The sequence below is a fragment of the Argopecten irradians genome, chromosome 10 (genome assembly GCF_041381155.1).
Source record: "Argopecten irradians isolate NY chromosome 10, Ai_NY, whole genome shotgun sequence".
Classification (NCBI taxonomy): domain Eukaryota; kingdom Metazoa; phylum Mollusca; class Bivalvia; order Pectinida; family Pectinidae; genus Argopecten; species Argopecten irradians.
The window spans coordinates 40290300-40313142 of record NC_091143.1 but is presented as its reverse complement, the minus strand read 5'-3'; the positions used below and the strand labels follow the sequence as shown (position 1 = coordinate 40313142).

Genomic DNA, 22843 nt, shown 5'->3' with positions numbered 1-22843 from the left:
TGTAAACCCAACCCCCCGCCACACCTACTACAGGAGGAGATTAATTCAACTCCCAACAATATAATACATGCTTTATGTACATTTTTCATATATCACTAAATTTAATCCTTGTACACATTTATAGACAGAGGCTGAGAGGGGTCGGTAAAAGGAAATTAACGAATACGCAAATTGGCCAAATTAGCGTGTGAGCGTCGAAGGCGCGAGATTTTGGTGTTTTATAAGGGTCTGAGGGTGACCTCCGGGATGAGTTTTATGTATCTTGATGATTTTGCGATCGCCCGAAAGCGCGAGATTTTGGTGTTAGGGGGGTCCGGGGGTCTCCCCCGGGAAAAAATTACGATTTAGAATGGCTGAGATGAGTTTTACGATAAAGATATATACCAGATATATACCAGATTTCGGTCTATTTTAAGCAAAGCCTCTTGACCACCTAAATCTATAGTCTGTACAGAATCATAATCATATTTGCGCAAAACTCAAAAACTTGAACTAATGAAATATTGAGCACATCCAGTTCTATACCTTATATACAAAATATACACTATATGTCCCTTGTTTTAGGAATAATTTAACATCTTGACAAAATTGAAAATGACAAGATAATGCCATAAAAACAGTTCAGCTTTTAGTAAAATGATAAACATCTTTTTCATTCGGAGACTGTCAGAACTACATAATGACATAGGCTTTATTGATATCTTGCCTAGTCATTGATAGACTGGATTACCTACCTTAGTACAAATTCTCTCCGTTAGGCTGCTCTCAAAATACTATCTGTATTTTCGGAGCGAAGCCTAGCAGAGAGTAGAAAAACTACGGCAGGCAATCCAGTCTAAGTCATGATTGCTATGTTTTTATCTTAATTTTTTCGTGTTTCTGACGATACGTACTTCGCGTGATATCAAATACTCCAAACTACGTCGTCAAATCATCCCAATTGTGACGTCATAATGTAAAAACAGAACATGATAATATCTGTATACACGAGCAATTTTGTAAAAATGTTTATCCGTAATCGTCTGTAACGGGAGAGGAGAAAAAATGTAGCTGTTAGATCAGGATTCGAATCCGGAACATCCGAACACTACCCTATTATTTTCTTTGAAAATAATTCTATTCAACTAGAATAATTTAATACATGCATGTAAGTAATACTAGCCGAATGCTTCTGGTCAGCATTTTAGTGAAACTAATCCTAATTAATATGCATTTTATATCATGTTCCATGTCGTGGCCATCAATATTCAAGTAGTACAAGATAACAGCGGGACATCTTTGAACTCCGAAAGTTCAAATACTCGACGAAAAACAGAACAAACTATCCTTATACAATTAAAAAGCAGAAGGGATCGAAACAAGAAAGAGATATGGGGTGTTGCTTTCATTGTTGTGATCGGTGGCATTGGCGGAACATGCAAAACGAAACTGAGAGAGGAAGATGGCGGAAAGGAGAGCCAAGTGGGCCAGGAAATATGCTATGTAACATTATCATCAGAAGGTTAGAAATTTTACAATAATTGGGGGCCTATTCAGCGGTCATGTTAATCTATACAGCCTGTGGCTTATCGTGGTGTTAGTTTAAATGTATTACATACTTTAACAAAATTCTGGTCTGTCGAATTTAAAACAAATAAATAAAATAAATATATTTATCTATTATGGTCTGGTTGAGAGGGCACTTTTGCCTCATAGTATTGTCGAGGGATGGAATAGTGTCCGAGCCGAAGGCGAGGACACTATCTCATCAAGAGACAATACTATGAGGCAATAGTGCCCTCTCAACCAGGCCATAATGGGTTTAGTACATCACCCTCACATGAGACCAATTCTAAAGTCATCGTATCGGAAGCACGTCAAGCGACACTTCGCAACGCTATCTTCATTTCCACGCCACAATGTTACATTAAAAGTACAACATATGGATTATCGCAGAAATCCGTTTCTATAAAACGGGATTCAGCTTCATGAAGATTAAAAGTAGATCAATGAGCGAACTGTCTTCTGTAGAAATGCAACATTTTTTGTTTTCATCCCCGCACACAACAGCCTGTCCGCCATCTTGACGTCTTGGTCGAAGCGAAACGTTATAATGATGTCATGTAATGGTGACGTCACAATACATTCATGTTAAATTTTGCGCCACTTCAATAGTGCCCGCTTGCTATTGCAAATAGTATCTATGTGTTTAGTCAATCAGAATCCAATATTTTGGCACGTGATATACTAATAAATGAAAAAGCTATAAGCGATGTGGTATATTTTCAGTCCTTAATCAGTTTATTGATGAACTTCACATAATTGAGTGCGATTTCTAATCTCAGTTCTTCTGCCCTTGATCCAAGAACGTTTTGATTTGGATTGAAAAATGAAGGAACTTTTCTCTCCGAGAGACATACTTCACACCTACGATAGATTTCTCGGACAAGATTTATATCAATGTCTGTAGAGTCCTGTTGCATGTTCCGCACCTCAGCTGGTCCGTACGAATATGATGGCCTTTTGCGTTTTGAAGGCGGACTGCATGAACCATGGTCGGTATTGCTTTTCCTTTCGTATATTACTGTTACACATTCTTCAGCGTTGGAACTGCTTGACATTTGCGAATCAATAGCATACACACTTTCCAGTCCTTCCTTCTCTACTTTGTCTTCGAGAGAAAACAAGAACATCATTTTCAGAAAGTATGAAGGAATAGCACTTTCTGCAGATGTAATAAACACAGCATCGTCGGAGTCATCCATCGATGGCATACTAGCAAATTGTCTTATGAAAGCAGTTTCTTCTGTTTCTTCTTCTATCGCGACCGGACATATCATATTGGAATTGAGAAATGCTTTCGCAGTTGTGTAGCTGTTGCGGATATGTGGTCGTAGCTTTCGGAATATTGCAGTTTCTTGTAGTGACATAGAACAACGCCACAGGTCTTCAAATGATTCACCTGCCATTTTGGACACAGCCATTCCCGGGATGCTAAGAATATCCGAAGTAAGGAGTTTGTAATCCCGTCGGATTTTCTCTGGCCAGCATGGAAGTCGGATGGCGGGAACAAGATCCACATTAATGTCAAGCACCTTGTACACACTGCCCCGCCACTGCAATAACAGTGCAGGCTCAAGGGTAACCTCTTGTATTAAGAGATTTGGGTGTTTGGGGAAATTTTCGCCCAGAAGAACTCTTGTCAAAAGCTGACTAAATCGGTGAAACATCATATAACAAGGAACCAACCTTGAGTCCCGCTCACTAAGATCCAATAAAGGCTCTGCATCAACCGTATCTTTCACATATATTTTGGTGTAGTCAGAAACGGTAACGTGTTCCTCAATTAGTTCCAAATCATTCACTAAATCTCCAATACGACCTCCAGCTGATGTCCTTTTAGAAAAAGGCTCGGAACCTAACACTCGAGCCTCATCTCTTTCCTGGAGTTCTGGATAAGTATTATTGCTGAATTCCTCTAAACAAAACATAAAATCGAACTCGTTTGGAAATTTTGTTTTTGTATTCTCAGAGGAACTCCCTGCTCGAAGAACCGTTGATTTGAAGATTGGATCCAACTCTGCTACCTGTTTTGCAATATTTTCGGCAACACTTTCTACAGCAGACTGTATCTCTTGAGCTTCGTCACGAAAAACAACGTGGCCTACTCGAGGAGTTTGAAAAACGATGTTGCAGAAATGGGCGAAATCAGAATGAACCCTTACCACGTTCTCATCCGTACAAACCAGATTTTCGAAATCATTCTTACTCATATATTTATTCGCATAATTTGAAAATGCTTTTACTGGATGTGATGTTTTCTCGCTTTCAAGGATCTCAGCAACTTCGGAGCATGTGAAAACTGCAGTGTCATGGGGTGTATATTCTGACAAATCTTTCATTTTTTGATTGGCACCGCTTTTAATCAGCGTTTCTACGGCAAGCATTGAACCAGCCCATGCAGAAAAATGCAAAGGTGTTGACAGGTACTTGTTTGTTGCATTCACCGTTGCGCCCCTGGAGAGCAGCAGAGGCAACGCTTCATGACAACTTGCTGCAGCTAAATGTAAGGCAGTTGTTCCATTGTTATCAGGAAGCTGTATGTCCGCACCATTACTTAGTAGAATTTCTATTACATCACGCTTGCCGTTTGCAATGGCTTCATGTAGTGGAGTATAACCCCAAAAGTCGCAACAGTTAACGTTACTTCCACACGAAATTAATGTTTGTATTGTTTCTATAACGTTTCTTTCCTCTTTAACTGACGATACGAGATGTAGAACACTTTTGCCTCGACCATCCTGGCACAGGATGTCGCATCCTTTTTGTACTAAATGCTTGATAACTATGCAGAGTCCAAACGACGCTGCAATATGGAGAGCATTTAGTCCAGTGAGAGTTTTGAGATTGATGGTTTCTTGGTTGGTCAACATCATATCAAGCTTGTTGATAAAATCATGCTCATTGTCTGTATTTGAAGAAAGAAAAGTGCTAATCAGATAATGTATTGGGCAATATCCTTTCATGTCATGCATCCTTAAGTCAGCCCCGTGCTTTAATAGGATAGCGATGGAATCAAACATTGACAAGCATTCACATGCATGATGTAGGGGTGTTTTTCCAGCTTTATCTTTAACATTTACATCTGCACCTGCAGCAATCAACTTCCTGATCACCTCGCATATGGGACCATCGATCTTATGTTGGCAACTGCTGTGCAGGGGAGTTGCACCTTCTGCGTTCTTGGCACTCGTGTCTGCTCTTTGCTCAATGAAAAAGAACACAACCTCATTGTCCTCTCTTGCGACTGCTCTGTGCAATGGCGAGTCTCCTTGGAAATTTCTGTCCCCAATTCTGACACCAGCCTCAACTAATGCCTTAGCAATATGAATATCTCTGGCATAATGTATCGGACTGCAGCTGGTATCATTCACTGCAGCACCTTTCTGTAATAACATGTCCACCGCAGTCCTGTGACCTTTAAGTGTCGCCATGAACAATGGAGTATTCCCTCTCTCATCTTCGAGGTTGATGTTAACGTCATCCTTCTCCAGACACGCTTGCAGCAAACTGAGGTCACCAGTTGTAGCGGCTTTGTGGAGATCACTGGTAGCACAGGCTATGCTTTCTGGTGTGTTTTGGTGAAGAAGTTTGAATAGTCCCTGAAATTGATTATTCCCAGCCATTGTACTTTTGAAATCTGAAAAAAAAAAGAAAAAATAGTAATGACGCAGTAATATTTTGTTATCATGACTTGAATTGAATGATGCTATTTACTTATTGAACGCACTGGGGAAAAATGCAAAAAAAATGAATTTTAGGAAAGCTTTATGCAGAGAACAGCATTGGCATTTTATTTGTGATTAAAATCAAGATGAATTAGAATTTAGTTGAGCGTAATGTTTCGTTAACTGCTTGTATAGTTCATCCGATTTGAACAAAGTTTTATGAATGTGTATATCCTTTCCGAAATAAGGATAATTATGTTTTTCTAAACTGCGTATTCCATGGGTCAAACAAATATATTGCCTGATCCACCGAAACCATATAAAATTTAACATTAAAAAAACAGTATGGTGTGACTTGGCGAATACAATAAAAGTTCATTGTGGCTTTACATCGTTATTTCTATCCTTGAATTAAATAACAAAAAGAATATATGGCTTTTTTGCGTAAAGAAATAAAGCTTTACCAGAAGGTATTTCATCAGAAGTTAAACGGCTGCGGCTAGTTATGGAAATCAAGCTCCTGAGACCCAGAAATAAAGAATTGATAAAAACCTGAATACCTGATCGATAAGGCCAAGATATTTTTCCTTGCAATGCACCTTGACATAATTAAGGTACTTTTTTAAATTCTGGGTCAAATAAATTGTACACTTTGCAACCATATGCGGACTGTATGTAAATAGGCCTAAGACAATTGTAAATAAATAATCAGTTTAAAATTAACAATAATGATGTAATAATAAAATACTATATATATGGGTCCAGTTGTACGAAAGGTGATTAAGCTCATTACAGTTTAACGACAATTTTCAAATCAAGACTTGACATTTTATAAAATTCTGAAGTAGCCCAACCTTTAACTATATATAGGCCCATTTTAAAGAAAACATAATCACAAATATTGCAACAGATGAGAAACGAAAACTTCACTAATCATGTGGTTAAGGCAATTACCTATTGAACAACTAGTACTGTGTCCATATTAATGTGAAACATTATATATAATTACTGTACCGTGAGTTTAACGAAATCTCAAGTTGGATAACATTAATCGATACATGTGTACTTGATATTATTGGAAATTCCAAACTACAAGGAAGTTATATATGGGCTTCTAAAAAATCCTCTTAATCATCAAGTTACTTTAACAGACACATGATACCATATGTACGGATAATGTTCACACCTAATGCACCAAAGTCTAACATATATTACAAATGAGGTGTTTAAAGCAGTAACGTAGGTTACTTACAAACGTATAGTCATGTCGATCCTAATCATTATACAAATAGCACAACTCGGGAACTCTGACATTGACCTTACCTCTGTGTATAATATGTCATTCCATTTGGATATGTGTGTTTCCTGAGAACAGTCGATAAGGCAATACTTCACGTCACAAAGTTATATTTAATATAGTAGTGAAGAAGGAATCCCAGACGCACAAACTACATGAATGTACAGGTGCTGGTACCCCGGCATTGCCATTATTTCCCAAGGCCTATAACTCTGTTGGGAATGCTGATCCATTGATATTTTGGTTTGAAGTCAGTCATGCGGAACTTCACTTATTGTTAGTTATACACACATATGCACCCGTTTGTATATACTCTTGTATTGTAGTGTGATGTGGATTCAACTTAAGCCTTATGGATCGCAAGTATGTATACAATATAATAATCAATATAAAACTTGATAATACAATAATGTAGAATTCATGGGTACCTTATTGGTACAATTCAATATGCTATTCCAGATCTATCTATCTATTATTTTATTTTTCCATTTATATAGATCTGTATAACTACATGTGTATCATATATAGCAAAAATAATTACATTTTTCATGTATAATAGACCTGTATAAAAGGAAGGAAAACATTTTGTTTTAAAATGTCATTAAAATGTGTTAAAACAAAATCATTGAATGTAAAAAACATGTTTCAATCAAAAGTCAGTTTTCTCTGACACATGTTTAACTTCAGTTATTTCCTTTCAGCTAATTCAAGGAAAGTAACTGTTAAGACATGTGAAACTGAAACAAACTTTTTCTGGTGTGTGGATATGAATACACATTTTGTGATCTCTTGTATCACACATTTGCATATATTATATAGTCCGCTATATTCTGTCGTTCTATATATATATCTTTTTACATAAGCCTTCATTGACATTTCATCTGATTAGATCTAGAGCTTATATCACAACATGATAAAATGAAAACAACGCGGACTATATGAGTTTTGCTAAATTTTCGAATAAACAAAAATTGTTTGTTTGTTTGTTTGTTTGTTTGAGTTTTACGACCCATCGACAACTAAGGTCATTTAGTGCCAAACCACAAGGCAGGCATTTGTTTAAGGATATAAACAAGGACTGTATCTATAGATCAGGATAAGAAAAAGGGCAAGTAAAACTAAAACAAAATTGTAAATGTTGATTTAATAAAAAGAGTTGCATAGGATAAACTAGTGTTGGCTTAAACACATGTGAAAACTCATGCACGATGATGATGAAACGATGAGTGTTGCGTTAATATGATGATAAAATGAGAAAACGTTCAAATTTTGCTAAAAATGCCGATCTCTTTGAGATAGTTGAAAAATACGATTATGTCCCACGACATGGAACAATGTGTACGGGTCAGAGACATCGTAATAGTTATCTAGAACGTGTTTAAAATCAGTACAGTGCACTAAAATATGTTCCGCTGTTAGAGGAGAATCACATGCATGGCATGTATGAGAAAATGTTGATAGATGAAGAGAAACGTTCTTCTATGCGCCATGTTATTCCATGTATTCATAAGCTTATACGTGTAATAAACAATAAATGTAATGGAACATTAAATCGATAACCCTTCAGTTCAATCTATAATTTTAAGTGATAAGTTAAAGATACAAACGAAAAGATTTTTATTTATTGTATTATTCTTACTGTACTTTACAGTGATTGAAACGTCTCAAAATAAGTAAGAAAAAAATGTTAAACGTTAATCATCATTGTGATTATACAGCTTAAAACTGTACTCCCCAATAACTCCTCAACGATGTTAGGAATCTGTCCATTTCGTCATGACCAATTCAATGTTCCTTCCTTATTATAAATAACTGGGACATCTCATCAGTTTTCCAATGGAAACCATCACAGGGGTATTTTCTGCAGGGTTTCCCGTGTGTGTGATTAGGTAAATTCTCCAAAGTTAATGGATATTGATTAAGTTTTCTCTTATCAACATGCTTTAATGTATATAAATACATTACTCCCGGCTCCTAGAAACCATTGAGAACCAACCATTAACACTCTCAGATTAATATTCAGTTAATGCAGGATTCTTTCGTGTCTTTTGTGCACTTCCGAAGTAAGGAAGCATTATTTCTTCCATTTCTCAATAGTTTTAAATCGCTTAAAACATTGACAGCTTGTCGTTATCTTGGCAAATAAATCTTATTACGGCTATTTTTCAATAAACACTGCAGGCTCTCAAAGTTCATGACATAAATTAACCTAGCTTAATATCCATCTTTCATTAGACCGATTACAGAATTTTCTATGGTTTAATGAGACGATTCATTCTTCTCGATTCTCGTTTACAGCTGTATCAAACTTAAGTGTGGGAGGGATATCGATAACGAACCTTTACCACTATTTTATTTCCAATCAATAGTTTTAAATTATAACATACGAAGTACTATATACTGTAAACCAAGTTTCTTTCGCGGTTACAAAATTTCACGATTTTCATTTTGAAATATAAATATTTTCGCGAAGATTAAGTTTTTGCGGATTTAAAATTGAATGGATTTATCTTTGAATTTAATTGTGTAGGAATTTTCTAAGAAATCAATTCGCGGAGATAAACAGCACGTAAAAAAAGTTGGTTTACAGTATATTTATATTTTTGGATTAAAGACTTCTTCTATAGAGAGATATGTTGTAGAAATGATTCACCGTGATCCCCGTATACGTAGAAGTCTAAATTTTCAGTCTTGGGGAAAAGAAAGGATTAAAAGATTTGAACATAGGTTATTTCCACAGAATAATTATTGCTTGTCCTATACGGATTTTTCTTGTATTACTTTCATTTTCATTTGATAATTGCTACACAATCAATCATGTATCATACCATTTGCTTTAAAGTTGCTATACTGGTGACAGAGTGCGAGGCACAAATTTTCCATTGTTCGAGTAGAAACTCACTAGTATGGTGTGTTCAATCACATTAATAAGTAGTCCGCTAAACTTGCATATATTACTAGGTTTTTTTTCCATTTACATTAGGAAAAAAATAATAAAAAGAGGCCCAAAGGGCCTTAACGGTCATCTGACTACCTTGACAATAGTAAAATTAATCATATATGGTGTCACTTTGTCAGGATCATGTCGGGATCATTTTCAATTTCTTTCAACAAATTTTATTTCAAACAAGAGGCCCAAGGGCCTTTAAATATAGGAAATTAATTAGACATAGTGTCATGGTAGTCATCTTCGATTTGGGATCAACCAGAGATGTAACAATACTTTGTCTGGACCATGTCAGGATCATTTCATGCAAGTTTCAGCCAAATCCCTTCGGTAGAACTTGAGAATAAGTTCAAAATGTGTTTTCAAGATGGCGGCTGTGACGGCCATCTTGGATTTCGGATTGACCCGAAAAATAACAACACTTTGTCTGGACCATGTCAGGATCATTTCATGCAAGTTTCAGCGAAATTGCACCGGTAGAACTTGAGAAGAAGTTCAAAATGTGTTTTCAAGATGGAGACTGTGGCTGCCATCTTGGATTTCAGATCGACCCGAAAAATAACAACACTTTGTCGGGACCATGTCAGGATCATTTCATGCAAGTTTCAGCCAAATCCCACTGGTAGAACTTGAGAAGAAGTTCAAAATGTGTTTTCAAGATGGCGGCTGTGGCGGCCATCTTTGATTTCGGATCGACCCGAAAAATAACAACACTTTGTCGGGACCATGTCAGGATCATTTCATGCAAGTTTCAGCCAAATCCCACTGGTAGAACTTGAGAGAAGAAGTTCAAAATGTGTTTTCAAGATGGCGGCTGTGGTGGCCATCTTGGATTTCTGTTCGATCCGAAAAATAACAACACTTTGTCGGGACCATGTCAGGATCATTTCATGCAAGTTTCAGCCAAATCGCACCGGTAGAACTTGAGAAGAAGTTCAAAATGTGTTTTCAAGATGGCGGCTGTGGCGGCCATCTTGGATTTCGGATCGACCCGAAAAATAACAACATTTTGTCGGGACCATGTCAGGATCATTTCATGCAAGTTTCAGCCAAATCGCACTGGTAGAACTTGAGAAGAAGTTCAAAATGTGTTTTCAAGATGGCGGCTGTGGCGGCCATCTTGGATTTCGGATCGACCCGAAAAATAACAACACTTTGTCGGGACCATGTCAGGATCATTTCAGGTAAGTTTCAGCTCAATCCCACTGGTCAAACTTGAGAAGAAGTTCAAAATGTGTTTTCAAGATGGCGGCTGTGGCGGCCATCTTGGATTTCGGATCGACCCGAAAAATAACAACACTTTGTCGGGACCATGTCAGGATCATTTCATGCAAGTTTCAGCCAAATCCCACTGGTAGAACTTGAGAAGAAGTTCAAAATGTGTTTTCAAGATGGCGGCTGTGGTGGCCATCTTGGATTTCTGTTCGATCCGAAAAATAACAACACTTTGTCGGGACCATGTCAGGATCATTTCATGCAAGTTTCAGCCAAATCGCACCGGTAGAACTTGAGAAGAAGTTCAAAATGTGTTTTCAAGATGGCGCCTGTGGCGGCCATCTTGGATTTCGGATCGACCCGAAAAATAACAACACTTTGTCGGGACCATGTCAGGATCATTTCATGCAAGTTTCAGCCAAATCGCACCGGTAGAACTTGAGAAGAAGTTTAAAATGTGTTTTCAAGATGGCGGCTGTGGCGGCCATCTTGGATTTCGGATCGACCCGAAAAATAACAACACTTTGTCGGGACCATGTCAGGATCATTTCATGCAAGTTTCAGCCAAATCGCACCGGTAGAACTTGAGAAGAAGTTCAAAATGTGTTTTCAAGATGGCGGCTGTGGCGGCCATCTTGGATTTCGGATCGACCCGAAAAATAACAACACTTTGTCGGGACCATCTCAGGATCATTTCAGGTAAGTTTCAGCTCAATCCCACTGGTCAAACTTGAGAAGAAGTTCAAAATGTGAAAAGTTAACGCGGACGGCGCACGGCGGACGGCGCACGACGACGGACGAAACATGATGACTATAGGGTCAAATAATAAAAAGCCTTTTAAAATAGGCAGGTGTAGTGGAATAATTGATAGAAAGACCAAATATGATATATCATATTCTATAATAATCGTTTGTATTTTTTTTTAATTTAACATCTTTGAAGTATATCTTGTAATTATTGCCTTTCTATAACATATATAGTACATATTTTATAAACAATCTATGCACGCGGTTTTTTTTCTTCAGTTTTGTAACTTTTCTTTCCTGTTTGTTGACAGCGTACGTTATCTACAATTCGTTTTTATCTCTTAGATACAATTAAATTTGATCAATATGATAGCTAAAACAAAACCTCTTGTTTTGTTTCTGCTCCATGACAAAACACTTCCAGATGGTCAACTTTGATAATGTTGACGCCATTTCTCAAGCTCTAGTGAGGTTTCAGTTCTGTTTAAATCTCGTTGCAACATTAATCAGTTTTTTTTCAAAAACTAATTGTTTCAAAATATATTAAGTTGCCATATAGAAATTATGTAAAAAATATACTTCTATTGCTCGTAGATTTTTTTATCCATTGATTTAAAGAAATGATCAAATTGGCAGCCATTTTGAAAAAATGCATTTATTTTTACTTTTTGTAGAAAGGTAGAATTTCACCTGTTTTTACTTCAATATTTTACTAAACTCACCAGTCGAACAAGATTTTTAGTTATTTTAATTTCATTTTTGCTGTAAATCTTTTTTTATGTTAACCAAGATAAAAATGATAAGCATTAAACGTTGAATTATAACCTATTGGTTTTTGATTCTTACATTTTAATGAAGATCAAGTTATTCTTTTTAGCAGTAAATGTTGAAAAATTTCAAATTAAAAAAACCCAGCACACCACCATATTATTCTTGTTCCAATTTTAACTTTGGTGTGAATTCCTATTTCCAAAAATCTGTTTTAGAAAAAAAAGTTGGTCATGATCACACGTCTGAGAGAAGATCCTTATCACAAACTGTTTGTCATCTTACAAGGATTTTGAAAAATGAAGTTTGTTACATTTATTTTTATGAAATACTGAAGGGATCGATCTATTTTCACATTTCATATATTATTTTCATATGTAGATTCAAATTACCCTTGGTCCTTTGTCGAATATACTCCATTTTGAGACATCAATTTTGACATACACTTGTCAAGTTACTTTAGATTAAGCAAAGTTGTTCAGCATATAGGTTGTGTTACCTATGTTGTCAAATGCTATATTGAATAAGTAAAAATAATTAGAGAACTGTTTTACATTTGACTGATGTAAACACATACTGGGATGCCAAAACTATCTTTCAGAGGTTTAATGAATTTTTTTTTTCAAAAGTCTCAAGTGCCGTTCATCAAATGTAAAGCCGTCATGTTTAAGTAATTCTAGCAAGCGCTCATTCCACTGATGAAATATATGACCATTTGTTTGTATAAAAATGCTAGGTAATGAATCTATTGTGGCACTTTGTTTTTTCCTATTCGAAATTATATTCCTACTCCACTGTATGAATCCTCCTATCTCCTACTTGTCACTTCTACTATATACACTAACCAAGGCAAAGTGAAGAATATGACGGTATATTTACAGTTTGCACTGACATGGACTCAATAATCATGCTTTCTAGTATTATCATTATCAGTGTATAATGTTAGCACAACACACGCGGCAATTCTATTTTTACGTGAATATAGTCGATGGCGTAGCAACGTGGGGTCATGACCCCTATTTTGGCGGGAACATATGAATGACTCGATTCCAATTAGCTGTTCAATCAAATTCGTTGACGATGACGGGAGAGAAGAAAATATGTGTATTTTAATAAAAAATATGCAACTGCGCCGGAAAAATGATATTCATTTACTTGAAAAACTGTAAATATAGGAATAGATATTTATTTTGTTGAGGTTATATATATGAGGGTTACATAAAATTTACACGGGCTGATCACCGTCAAAATGGCTGTTCCATCTTGTGGATTAAATCGTCGTTAATATACAGTTTTCCTGGTCTAGCGTAAACAATATTAATGCAGAGATCCTAAAATAAGTTGATAATGTAAATGTAAGCATTAAACTATCTTCCTATGGCGTCAATGGTCTATGTAGATGCCAGAGCTTTGCAGACAATCATCTCATAATGCGCTAGTGCGCATTATGTACTAGCGCATTATGTATTGTCTGCAAAGCTCTGGCATCTACATAGACCATATATAGATGCCATAGGAAGATAGTTTAATGCCTAAATAATACACATTCCTCCCAACAACCAAGATTTTTCTGAAAATAACCCAAAGATAAAAATTTATCAGTGTTTCTTTTCATAAATAGTAAGCAAAGTAAAAAAATGAATTCTAATTTTAATGCAAAAAACAAAATGAAAATAACAAAATGCATAAAATTGAATGCAAATCATCATGTTTCATATAACTGTTATTAAGATATCAACAAAACAGTGAGATTCTTTTACATTTAAATAAACACATTTTTCAAAGACAGATATCATTAATTATAAATATGAAATGATCTTTCATACTTCATTCATAATACCATTATGTACCTTCTTTCTCTTGTAATTGCACATAATCCCTCCAGTGAAATTTTTAACTCAGTTCCATACAGTTTCACACATAGTGACTCTTCTTATCAAAGTCAAGCAACACAATTCGTTCTGGACTCTCTGTATGGGGAATAAAACTTTCGGCACTTGTTGTACTCTGGTGACTAGAATGACCACTGTCCATAAAGCTAGATTGGGCACTACTGCCCGCTCGTGTCCGATGCCTCATATCTAACTTGCCACAAATATCCTTGTCAGGACTCGAGTCCTTTGGGTCTGGACTATGTGGCATAGTCTTGGTCTGTGTGTCGCCTTTGTCGGGTTTGTAAATAACTTGTGTGTCCATTCCTATTGTCTTAGTGAATACCACTCCTGGGCGTTTGGCTGCTGTGTTCCTTAAACTGACACAACAAGCAAATTTACACATGTAAAATGATACACCATTAATTTAACAAGAGGCCCAAGAGGCCTTGACGGTCACCTGAGTGCTGCTACCGAAAGCATTGTAAAGTTGGTTCAAATCTATAAAAATTATTTATGAATTAAAATAAACTATAAAGTTGAACTTTTGTATTAGAATTTTTATTTTTTGTTTTTCATTTTGATAGTTAGTGTATTATGTTACCAAACCTTATGCTTAAAATTCCAATTTGCTTTGCTAACGTTAAACAACAAAACCAAACTAGAAGTCAGTCAGTGTCAGTGATTTTATAAATTTCACTTTTTAATCTATGGAGATTATTTGGTTCCATCAAACCTGTGAATTCAGAAGAAGATTTTTGAAATTTTAGCCATTTTGACCCCGCCCCTCTGGTCCCTGGGGGTCAGCCAGGACCAATATGGATATGGTGTTAAAATGCTATTTCAGCAAATAATGTTCATAAATGTGTTTTTCCTATATAGACTATAGTAAATTTGACCCCCTCCCCAGGGGAAAATCTGAGATCTCAGGGCCATGAAATTCACAATTTTTGTAAAGGACCTTAAGACCTTCCAATCTATGAAGAGTATTTGGTTCCATCAAATCTGTGAATACAGAAGAAGATTTTTGAAGTTTTAGCCTATTTGACCCTTTTTGGCCCCGCCCCTAAGGCCCCTGGGGGTCGGCCAGGACCAATATGGATATGACAATAAAATGCTATCTCAGACTAATAATTCTAACCCAGTTGGATTATTTTGCTATGAAAAATCAGCAAATAACATTCATAAATGTGTTTTTCCTATATAAACTATAGTAAACTTGACCCCCTCCCCAGGGGTAAACATGAGACCCCAGGGTCATATAATTCACAGTTTTTGTAAAGGACCTTAAGACCTTTCCATCTATGTTGAGTATTTGATTCTACCAGTTCCAGAATTTCAGAAGAAGATTTTTGAAGTTTTAGCTTATTTGACCCCTTTTGGCCCAACCCTAGTTGCAATATTGTAGCTCAAAAGACTTTTAGACAGAAAATGGTGTCGTCTTTAGAGCTACAATTGGTGCCTATTACTGCTAATGGAGCAAAGTAATGACTATGCAAACCATTATGCAACTTTGTTTTGATATCACTTACCTACTAGGCAATAAAACTGAACCACATAAAATAAAAAATTCTCATCGAGGCATTATTTTTTTACATAATACATAAGAAGGTCGTTCTGAAGGGAATTTATACGGCAAGTTCACAAATTGTGAATTTGACGTCTTGTGAGCGGTACGGTAGATATTAAGAATGGTAGTTATGTTTGTTTTGGACAAAAATAATATGTAATAATACGCATAAAATAATCGGAAACCTACAAAAAAGTATAGAAAACTATGCCCGAATGATTTTCGGAGGCAGTGCTCCACTACAACACATAGGGACCAATTCGTACCCGGCCGAAAGGTATCATAGTAGGCAGGGTACGTATATTCGTTCTAGCCCAACCCTTAAGGCCCCTGGGAGTCAGTCATGGAAAATTTGTTAATATGATTCAATGGTCATTTCATATGGATAATTCTGACGACATTTGACTTATTTCCTTTTACAAATGACCAAATAATGCTCAAAAATGTGTTTTCCCTATATAAACTATAGTAAACTTAACCCCCTCCCCAAGGGGAAACCTGAGACCCCAGGGTCACATAATTCACATTTTTTGTAAAGGACCTTTAGACCTTTCTATCTATGAAGAGTATTTGATTCCATCACATCTGTGAGTGAAGAAGAAGATTTTTGAAATCATAGTCAATTTTACCCCTTTTGGCCCCTCCCACAGCCCCCAGGGGGGTGGGGACCATATGATTCACAATTTTGATTGGCCTTATGCCTCAGAAGGTTTGTGCAAAATTTCATTGAATTTGCTTCAGCGGTTTTTGAGAAGAAGTCGAAAAAGTAAATTGTTTCAGGACTTACGACGGACAACAGACGACGACAGACAAAAGGCGGTTAGAATAGGTCACTTGAGACTTCGTTTCAGGTGACCTAAAAATATGGTTCACTAGAAAATTATAAACTTCAAAGTCAAATTCATTAAAACCATCGAGAAAAAATATTTAGTCTGTCCATCAATTGAACACATTTGTCATAACTTTTATTCAATTTCATTCTAGTAATTGAAAATATTGAAAAGTATTTTGTGTAACACCTATTGTCATAAAGGCAAATGAATAAATCTCAAAGAAGGAACTGTTATGAATAAGAATGGAGTGCTGAAATACTCTAGTTTAATGAATTGGGCTGATTCAATCATATGACGATTGACAGGATAAAGAATATTTTATTAAATTATTTCCATTTGAAATCAATGCTGTTTCCTACATGGAAATCTCAGAGTACATACCATGTTATCAGTTCTTCAAGGAGTCCTTGGTAGTGCTTGTACTGAGCTTCTCCAAACTCCTGCCAAAGATCAAATCATGTACAAGACATAGGCAATATGTAACACTGGCACATACACATGCTCCTATTCAATTTGGGAGCAAATTTTAAAGTATAGACATTATATGATGCAAAGTCAATAATTTTTATTTAGACTATACAGTTTTTTATGAACTTGGTGAAAGGCATTCATTTAAAAAAAAAAATATTCAAAATTAATAAGTAATCCAGATAAGGAGTCTATTCGAAGCAGTGTTAAAACTATTTCGAAATCAGTACATGTGCATTCCATTTAATCTACTCGTCTCAGATCTGTCAGGCTTTGCAAAATATTACAGCTACTGAGAGTATTCAAACTACCTAGGAGATTCCTATAGTGTGGAGATCTTCATAATAGATTAACAACCCAAAGTTGGACTTCAATGGAATTGATTTAAAAATGAAGGCACTAATTTAAAGAACTTACAGTGGGATCATGTCTTGCGTGTTCATAAGCATCAGCAAACTGATGGATGAGATCTGTCGAAGATGATCCCAGAAAGTCGGGGTACAGACCCAGTAGATAGTGTCTTACTGTCTTATTGGGGTGTCTGCCTTCTAGTTCAGGCTCTTCAGACTTTAAGGCTTCATCTTAAACAAAAATTTGGTCTTAATCAGATTAAACAGTTTTATTATCATTACCAATGGGCATTTAAAAAAATGATAAGCATGAGGTATAATCAGTCATTCACCCCTGAAGACACATTTAGACTCTCCTAAATCAAAGAATAGAACAGTCCATTTTGAAATTTCAGGGGAGAATGAGTTGTGGTTGGAAAAACAACAGCTCTTAAGAGAACAAAATTTCGATGAAAATGGGGAAAAAAAACAAAGTAATTATGAAGTACTTTCTTGTAATATAGTTTATATTTTTAATTTAATTTTTTTAATTACCAATACAATGTACAATATATTTTTCTATAGCATATATGAATAACAACAGAATTACTAATATTTTTTCTTCAAAGTCTCATCGAAATGGTGTCTTGCAAATATTAGCAATGTATATAAAATGATAACTTTATGTTTTCATTAATTTAAAATATATTGTACTCTCACACTAAAAATGAAATAAATTTGCATACCAAACTTTGAAAATGAATCCAATGCTTTCATTCTGTAGTAGTAGGAATTAGGAACTGAAAATATAAGATCAAAATTCACATGGATACCCTATACCTGTATAGATATGATATGTTTACTCAAGACAATTTTGAAATAAACATGCATTACTGATAAACTTCCACATTTGTTAACAAATGTTACAATATGAAATATGAAAAATTGCAAGTACAGTAAAATAATACTGTTATATAGTAACATTTGAACATAAATTTATCTTTTTTTGTTATATTTCTTGGTATTTTCTAGGAACAGATTAAAAGTTACAGAACAAAAGTATCATCTTTTGGTACATCTTTAATATGCTTGAAATGTAAACAAGCATTTCCTTATCTTTAGGTCAATTATAAATAGCCAAATTATAATGTAATGCATGTCATCATATGTACATGAATTTGATTCAAGTATAATAAATATTAAACCTCATATTATCTCATCACCTGAATGGTTAAAGGCCCACTACCTTTCCGAAACGGCTTTTAATCTTTAAAATGGGAATGTAAAACAAGATCGATAATTTTGTAGAGTCTTAAAAATTATTAACTTACCGTTAATACTGCATTTATCATCACCTTCTGAACTATTTGATTAAAATAAATAAAATGTTTATTTTCATAACGCGGGTCGTATTATGTTTCACGCCGTCCTCTTAAATACCGCGCGGTAGTTGACTATCACTGCGCCAGACGGCAAAACAGCGAATTGACTCTCCACTGTTTTCATATATTACGCAGGAAATCTTGCATATGTTTGGTGTCATAACCTTATTTTAGGTCATCGGTATGCATTTTCTGATGTTATTAATGTTTTTTTAGAAACCTTTATATTTTGCTCCGGAAAGGTAATGGGCCTTTAAGGGATTTATTTATGAGACAGAAATTATTTTTTTTAGTAGAGAACAACATTAAGGCATTCTTTAATTTAAAATTCTTGATAAGAAAGTCTGACAAAGTAAAGGATTTTTTTAAGAAAATGATCTTTCCTTAAATTTTGTCATGCTTTGCTATAGAAAATTGAAGTTAAGGAAACAATTATAAAGAAAGTTCTCTTAACTTGGGACCTTTCCTTCGCTTCTGTTACAGATACCGTCATCATACGTAGTAATGCTCATGACTAAGTTTCCTATTGACGACTGAAGTTCAGTTATGTAGATGAACCTGGGCTAAGGTGTTCTATTATAACTGACATATGTGGGGAATGGTGTAGTTACCTGCTGTGGCTGTCTGGAGTACCTTAGCATTCAGTAGTACCGGCTCATGTCTGATCTTACACACCCGATCTAGACATTCTAGTATACTTTTCCTCATTTTCTAAAATATTAAAACATTTTATATATATCATAAAGAATACACTGACATACAAAATAAACATACCATTACTTATTCATATATAAACGTCAGTACATAGATTTCAACTTGGATTTAAAAGTTTGAACTATCAGTTTGAACTGGGGCTGTGGGGGTCCCATGGTTAGGGTGTCCCAAAATATATATTAATACCGCAATCTTTCCACCTTAGGATCTTTTGTTTGAATCTCATGTGGGGCAGTTGCATGGTACTGATCACTGGTTAGTGTTTTAATCTCTGGATACTCTGACTTCCCTCCAACATTTAAACATTACACATCCTTAAATGGCCCTGGCTGTTTAGAACGATGATCCTCCAAACTACAAACTTATCTCATCATTCTAAAATCAGACTTGAACCATGGTTACATTATATTATTATCAATCAAGATATGATTTTATCTACACTTTTATTTTATAGGTATACATATGTGAATTGTTGACTGTGCTTGGATGCATAGATGCATTCTGGTATTAGTGAAGTCATATATTTTACTCATTCACCCCTGAATTCGAAGACTCATTTGAAATCTTCCAATTCAAATGATGGAACAGTTCATTGTGAATTTTCAGGGCTATATATTTGTGATGTACCTTTGGAGCATCAGATCCAATAGATATGTGAGGTCGTCTTGATGACCTCAGACTGAATCGCATAATTTGACGTTTAGCCAACAGCGCCACCAACACAAATACCTGAAGACGATAGAATTTTTTTTTTTTACATGCAAATTATAAATACATGTCCAAATATAAATACATATCAATATTATCATCAGTTGCCATTTGAACAATTTTAATGCATTAAAGTAGATTATCAATATTTATTGTGATCTACTTGATACATCATTGTATATATGTAAAGTGAAACTATGTAGCATATATATACATGTACAGTATATATATGGAGTTGACCTTGGATTGCATGTGTAAGTGGTTTAATTCAAGGGTTATATATATATCATTTTCAATCTTTCTAATCAATCAATCCTCTTTTTCATCTTTCGTCAGCATTCTCACCACGATTATCATTCAATCTTATAAAATCTGATCAGCTTCATCATCCTCATCATGAGATTGAAGCTAGCTTGGGTCTTAATTCAAACACTTTATTGACATGCTTTTGTATGCAATGCTGAACCAATTGATCATGAGCATGAGCATATCATTGTATGCAATGATCAGATCTAGCCATCCAATTACGCTTCATAATGTTGTCTTACCAGAAATCCTGCTGCTATAAAAAGCACCAAACCAACTGTGGACATAGGCGGCTTATTGTCGACACTCATCTTTGCTTAAAGTCCTCAACTGTGAATGAATCGGTCATATTAATTATGCCCCTAATTTATTTTCACATATTATTAGGCTTTTTTTTTTTTTTTTTTTTTGCCTAATATATAGACTATATATTAGGCAAAAAAAAAAAAAAAAAAAAAAAATAAAAAAAGCCTAATAATAATAGGCAATGAATCGGTCATATTAATTATGCCCCTAATTTATTTTCACATTTAAGTGTATATACAATGTATGTCCTTTACAGAGTACCATATATGTATGAAGAATATTAATCACTAAAGCCTCATTATTGTATTTAGCGATAATGCCATTCTTCATTTCACATTTATAATAATACATGATGTTATGAATTGACTAATTTGACTTACAAAAAAATGTACAGGTACAATGCAGCAGTCTACAGTACAATGTGTTTCGATAAATCGAATTATTGAAAATACAATTTACATGAATGTTCGTCATAATATGTATTATTCCAAAAAGAACAATCTTTAAAATACACTGTGAAAACTGAAAAGTATGGTCTGCACAGTAGCTACAAAATGAATAGGTCTAGATCTGCAAGCACTCTCGATCTTCTGAGTTACAACCACAGGCGTCTGCTTCTGGTTTGATAAAAATATAATAACCTACCCTTAAGCTATGTTCATTTTATTTTTCCAAAACCAAATGCAGACGCCTGTGTTACAACCAAGATAACGTTATATAGATTCGATTCAACAGTTCAAGTCCTGGGACATAGCTGGAAACTTCCAAATTACGATATACAAATACGGTTTATACAATTGGTTAATGCTATTTCAGTAAAATGATCCTAAGGTCGTAAGTTTACGTTGAAATCGTCAATTTCCTACTTACGTGCAAGTAACTATCTTGTTTATTATACCTTTTCTTAGGTATAAGTCCGATTAATACCGAAGTAGTTACCCGGAAGCCGGAACTGCATTCTCGGAACATATCGTGAGTTTTCCATTCTCATTTCAAACTTCTAAACTGAAAATGAAATTAGATCTGCAGCTCGTCAATAGTGTGAACGGCGTGTTTTACGCTGGCCAGGTGGTAGAGGCTGTGGTACACGTTCATGCAGAACATGAAGAACCAATCAAAGGTTAAACTTTGTGATATCATCTTTAATTCTACATTAATACAAAAAAAAACACCCCAAAATTTCAAGGGGTGTGGGTCTGGTGAAGACCCCAAAATAGATGGCGATACATCTTATGTATACATAGCCTAGCCGTAACGTACTTTTATAACTTAATTTATTATATATGGATGTTATGTTCAGTCATTTAAAAACTCTTACTTTTGTCGTTTTTTTGAAAGATATTCCGCATGCACCGCCGACGGAGCATAAACAAATACATATATATGTATAGGCTTATTTATCTCTGGACAATAATTGAATCCACTACTGTAGCAGATTTATGTTTATCATTCATGTACTTCGCTGATACTTCGCTGATGGCGGCCTCGTTGAAAGTGTACACACTTGTAGAGAGGCATTGATGTTATTATAGATCTTGGTGGAGATAGGGGTTTTTCCCCCTCCTACACCGACTTTTGAGTTCCGGCTACGCACGCACAGATATTATAGAGTTATTTACAAAATTTAAAAGTATCACTATTAACAAAAAAATAAAATATCTATAAATTCCAGTCATAGGGACTGAAAATATGTATCATTTTAAAATATTGGTGTCAAATGAATTGAGGGTACCCTATGTGTATACGTACTAGTTAATAGATTTAGTTTCATAAAATTATGATCTATCTATAGGGTAGATTGATACAATGATATATAAATGGGGAACACTGATACAAGTGGCGGGGCAATCCCCAAACAACTTGTACTACTTAATGGTAAATGAGTATATAAACTTGAGTAGACTGGCGATCAGAATTGGTCTATAGGCTGCATATGTGTTTAATAGAGTCTCTTTTGCAGTTTCCTTAGACCAAATCTATTTTAAAGTTACACTACCGGCCTCACTAAGGATGTTCACTTAGGACAAACTTGTTGTTGGTCTTCCAATATTTGTTTTAGCTGAGTCTTAAAGCTGTTGATTGACTTGGCGTTGACTACCTCGTTTGGTAATGCATTCCAGTGGTTGACGACTCTATTGGAGAAGGCAACTGTATGTATGGTCTGCACAGTAGCTA

The 22843-nt window shown here is 35.2% G+C and overlaps 2 protein-coding genes across 3 annotated transcripts; both read right to left on the bottom strand.

Moving 5' to 3' along the window:
- Nucleotides 1–57: 57 nt before the first annotated feature.
- On the bottom strand, nucleotides 58–6800 carry LOC138333893 (uncharacterized). Of its 2 annotated transcripts, none has more exons than XM_069282539.1 (2): nucleotides 6460–6800; nucleotides 58–5179 (listed from the first exon to the last, which is right to left on the bottom strand). In XM_069282539.1, the coding sequence occupies exon 2, from the start codon at nucleotides 5163–5165 to the stop codon at nucleotides 2265–2267; it is 2901 nt and encodes a 966-aa protein (XP_069138640.1). In that variant the 5' UTR covers nucleotides 5166–5179; nucleotides 6460–6800; the 3' UTR covers nucleotides 58–2264. The 2 variants fall into 2 exon arrangements, with proteins under 2 accessions (XP_069138640.1, XP_069138639.1); XM_069282538.1 differs by having other exon boundaries at nucleotides 59–5179; nucleotides 6531–6799.
- A 7015-nt stretch (nucleotides 6801–13815) lies between these two features.
- LOC138333892 (protein C1orf43 homolog) lies at nucleotides 13816–21639 on the bottom strand. The gene is made up of 8 exons (XM_069282537.1): nucleotides 21539–21639; nucleotides 20605–20692; nucleotides 19976–20077; nucleotides 19246–19345; nucleotides 17999–18052; nucleotides 17341–17504; nucleotides 16837–16895; nucleotides 13816–14432 (listed from the first exon to the last, which is right to left on the bottom strand). Exons 2-8 carry the CDS (start codon nucleotides 20671–20673, stop codon nucleotides 14096–14098), a joined length of 885 nt encoding a protein of 294 aa, XP_069138638.1. The 5' UTR covers nucleotides 20674–20692; nucleotides 21539–21639; the 3' UTR covers nucleotides 13816–14095.
- Between the last annotated feature and the right edge of the window lie 1204 nt (nucleotides 21640–22843).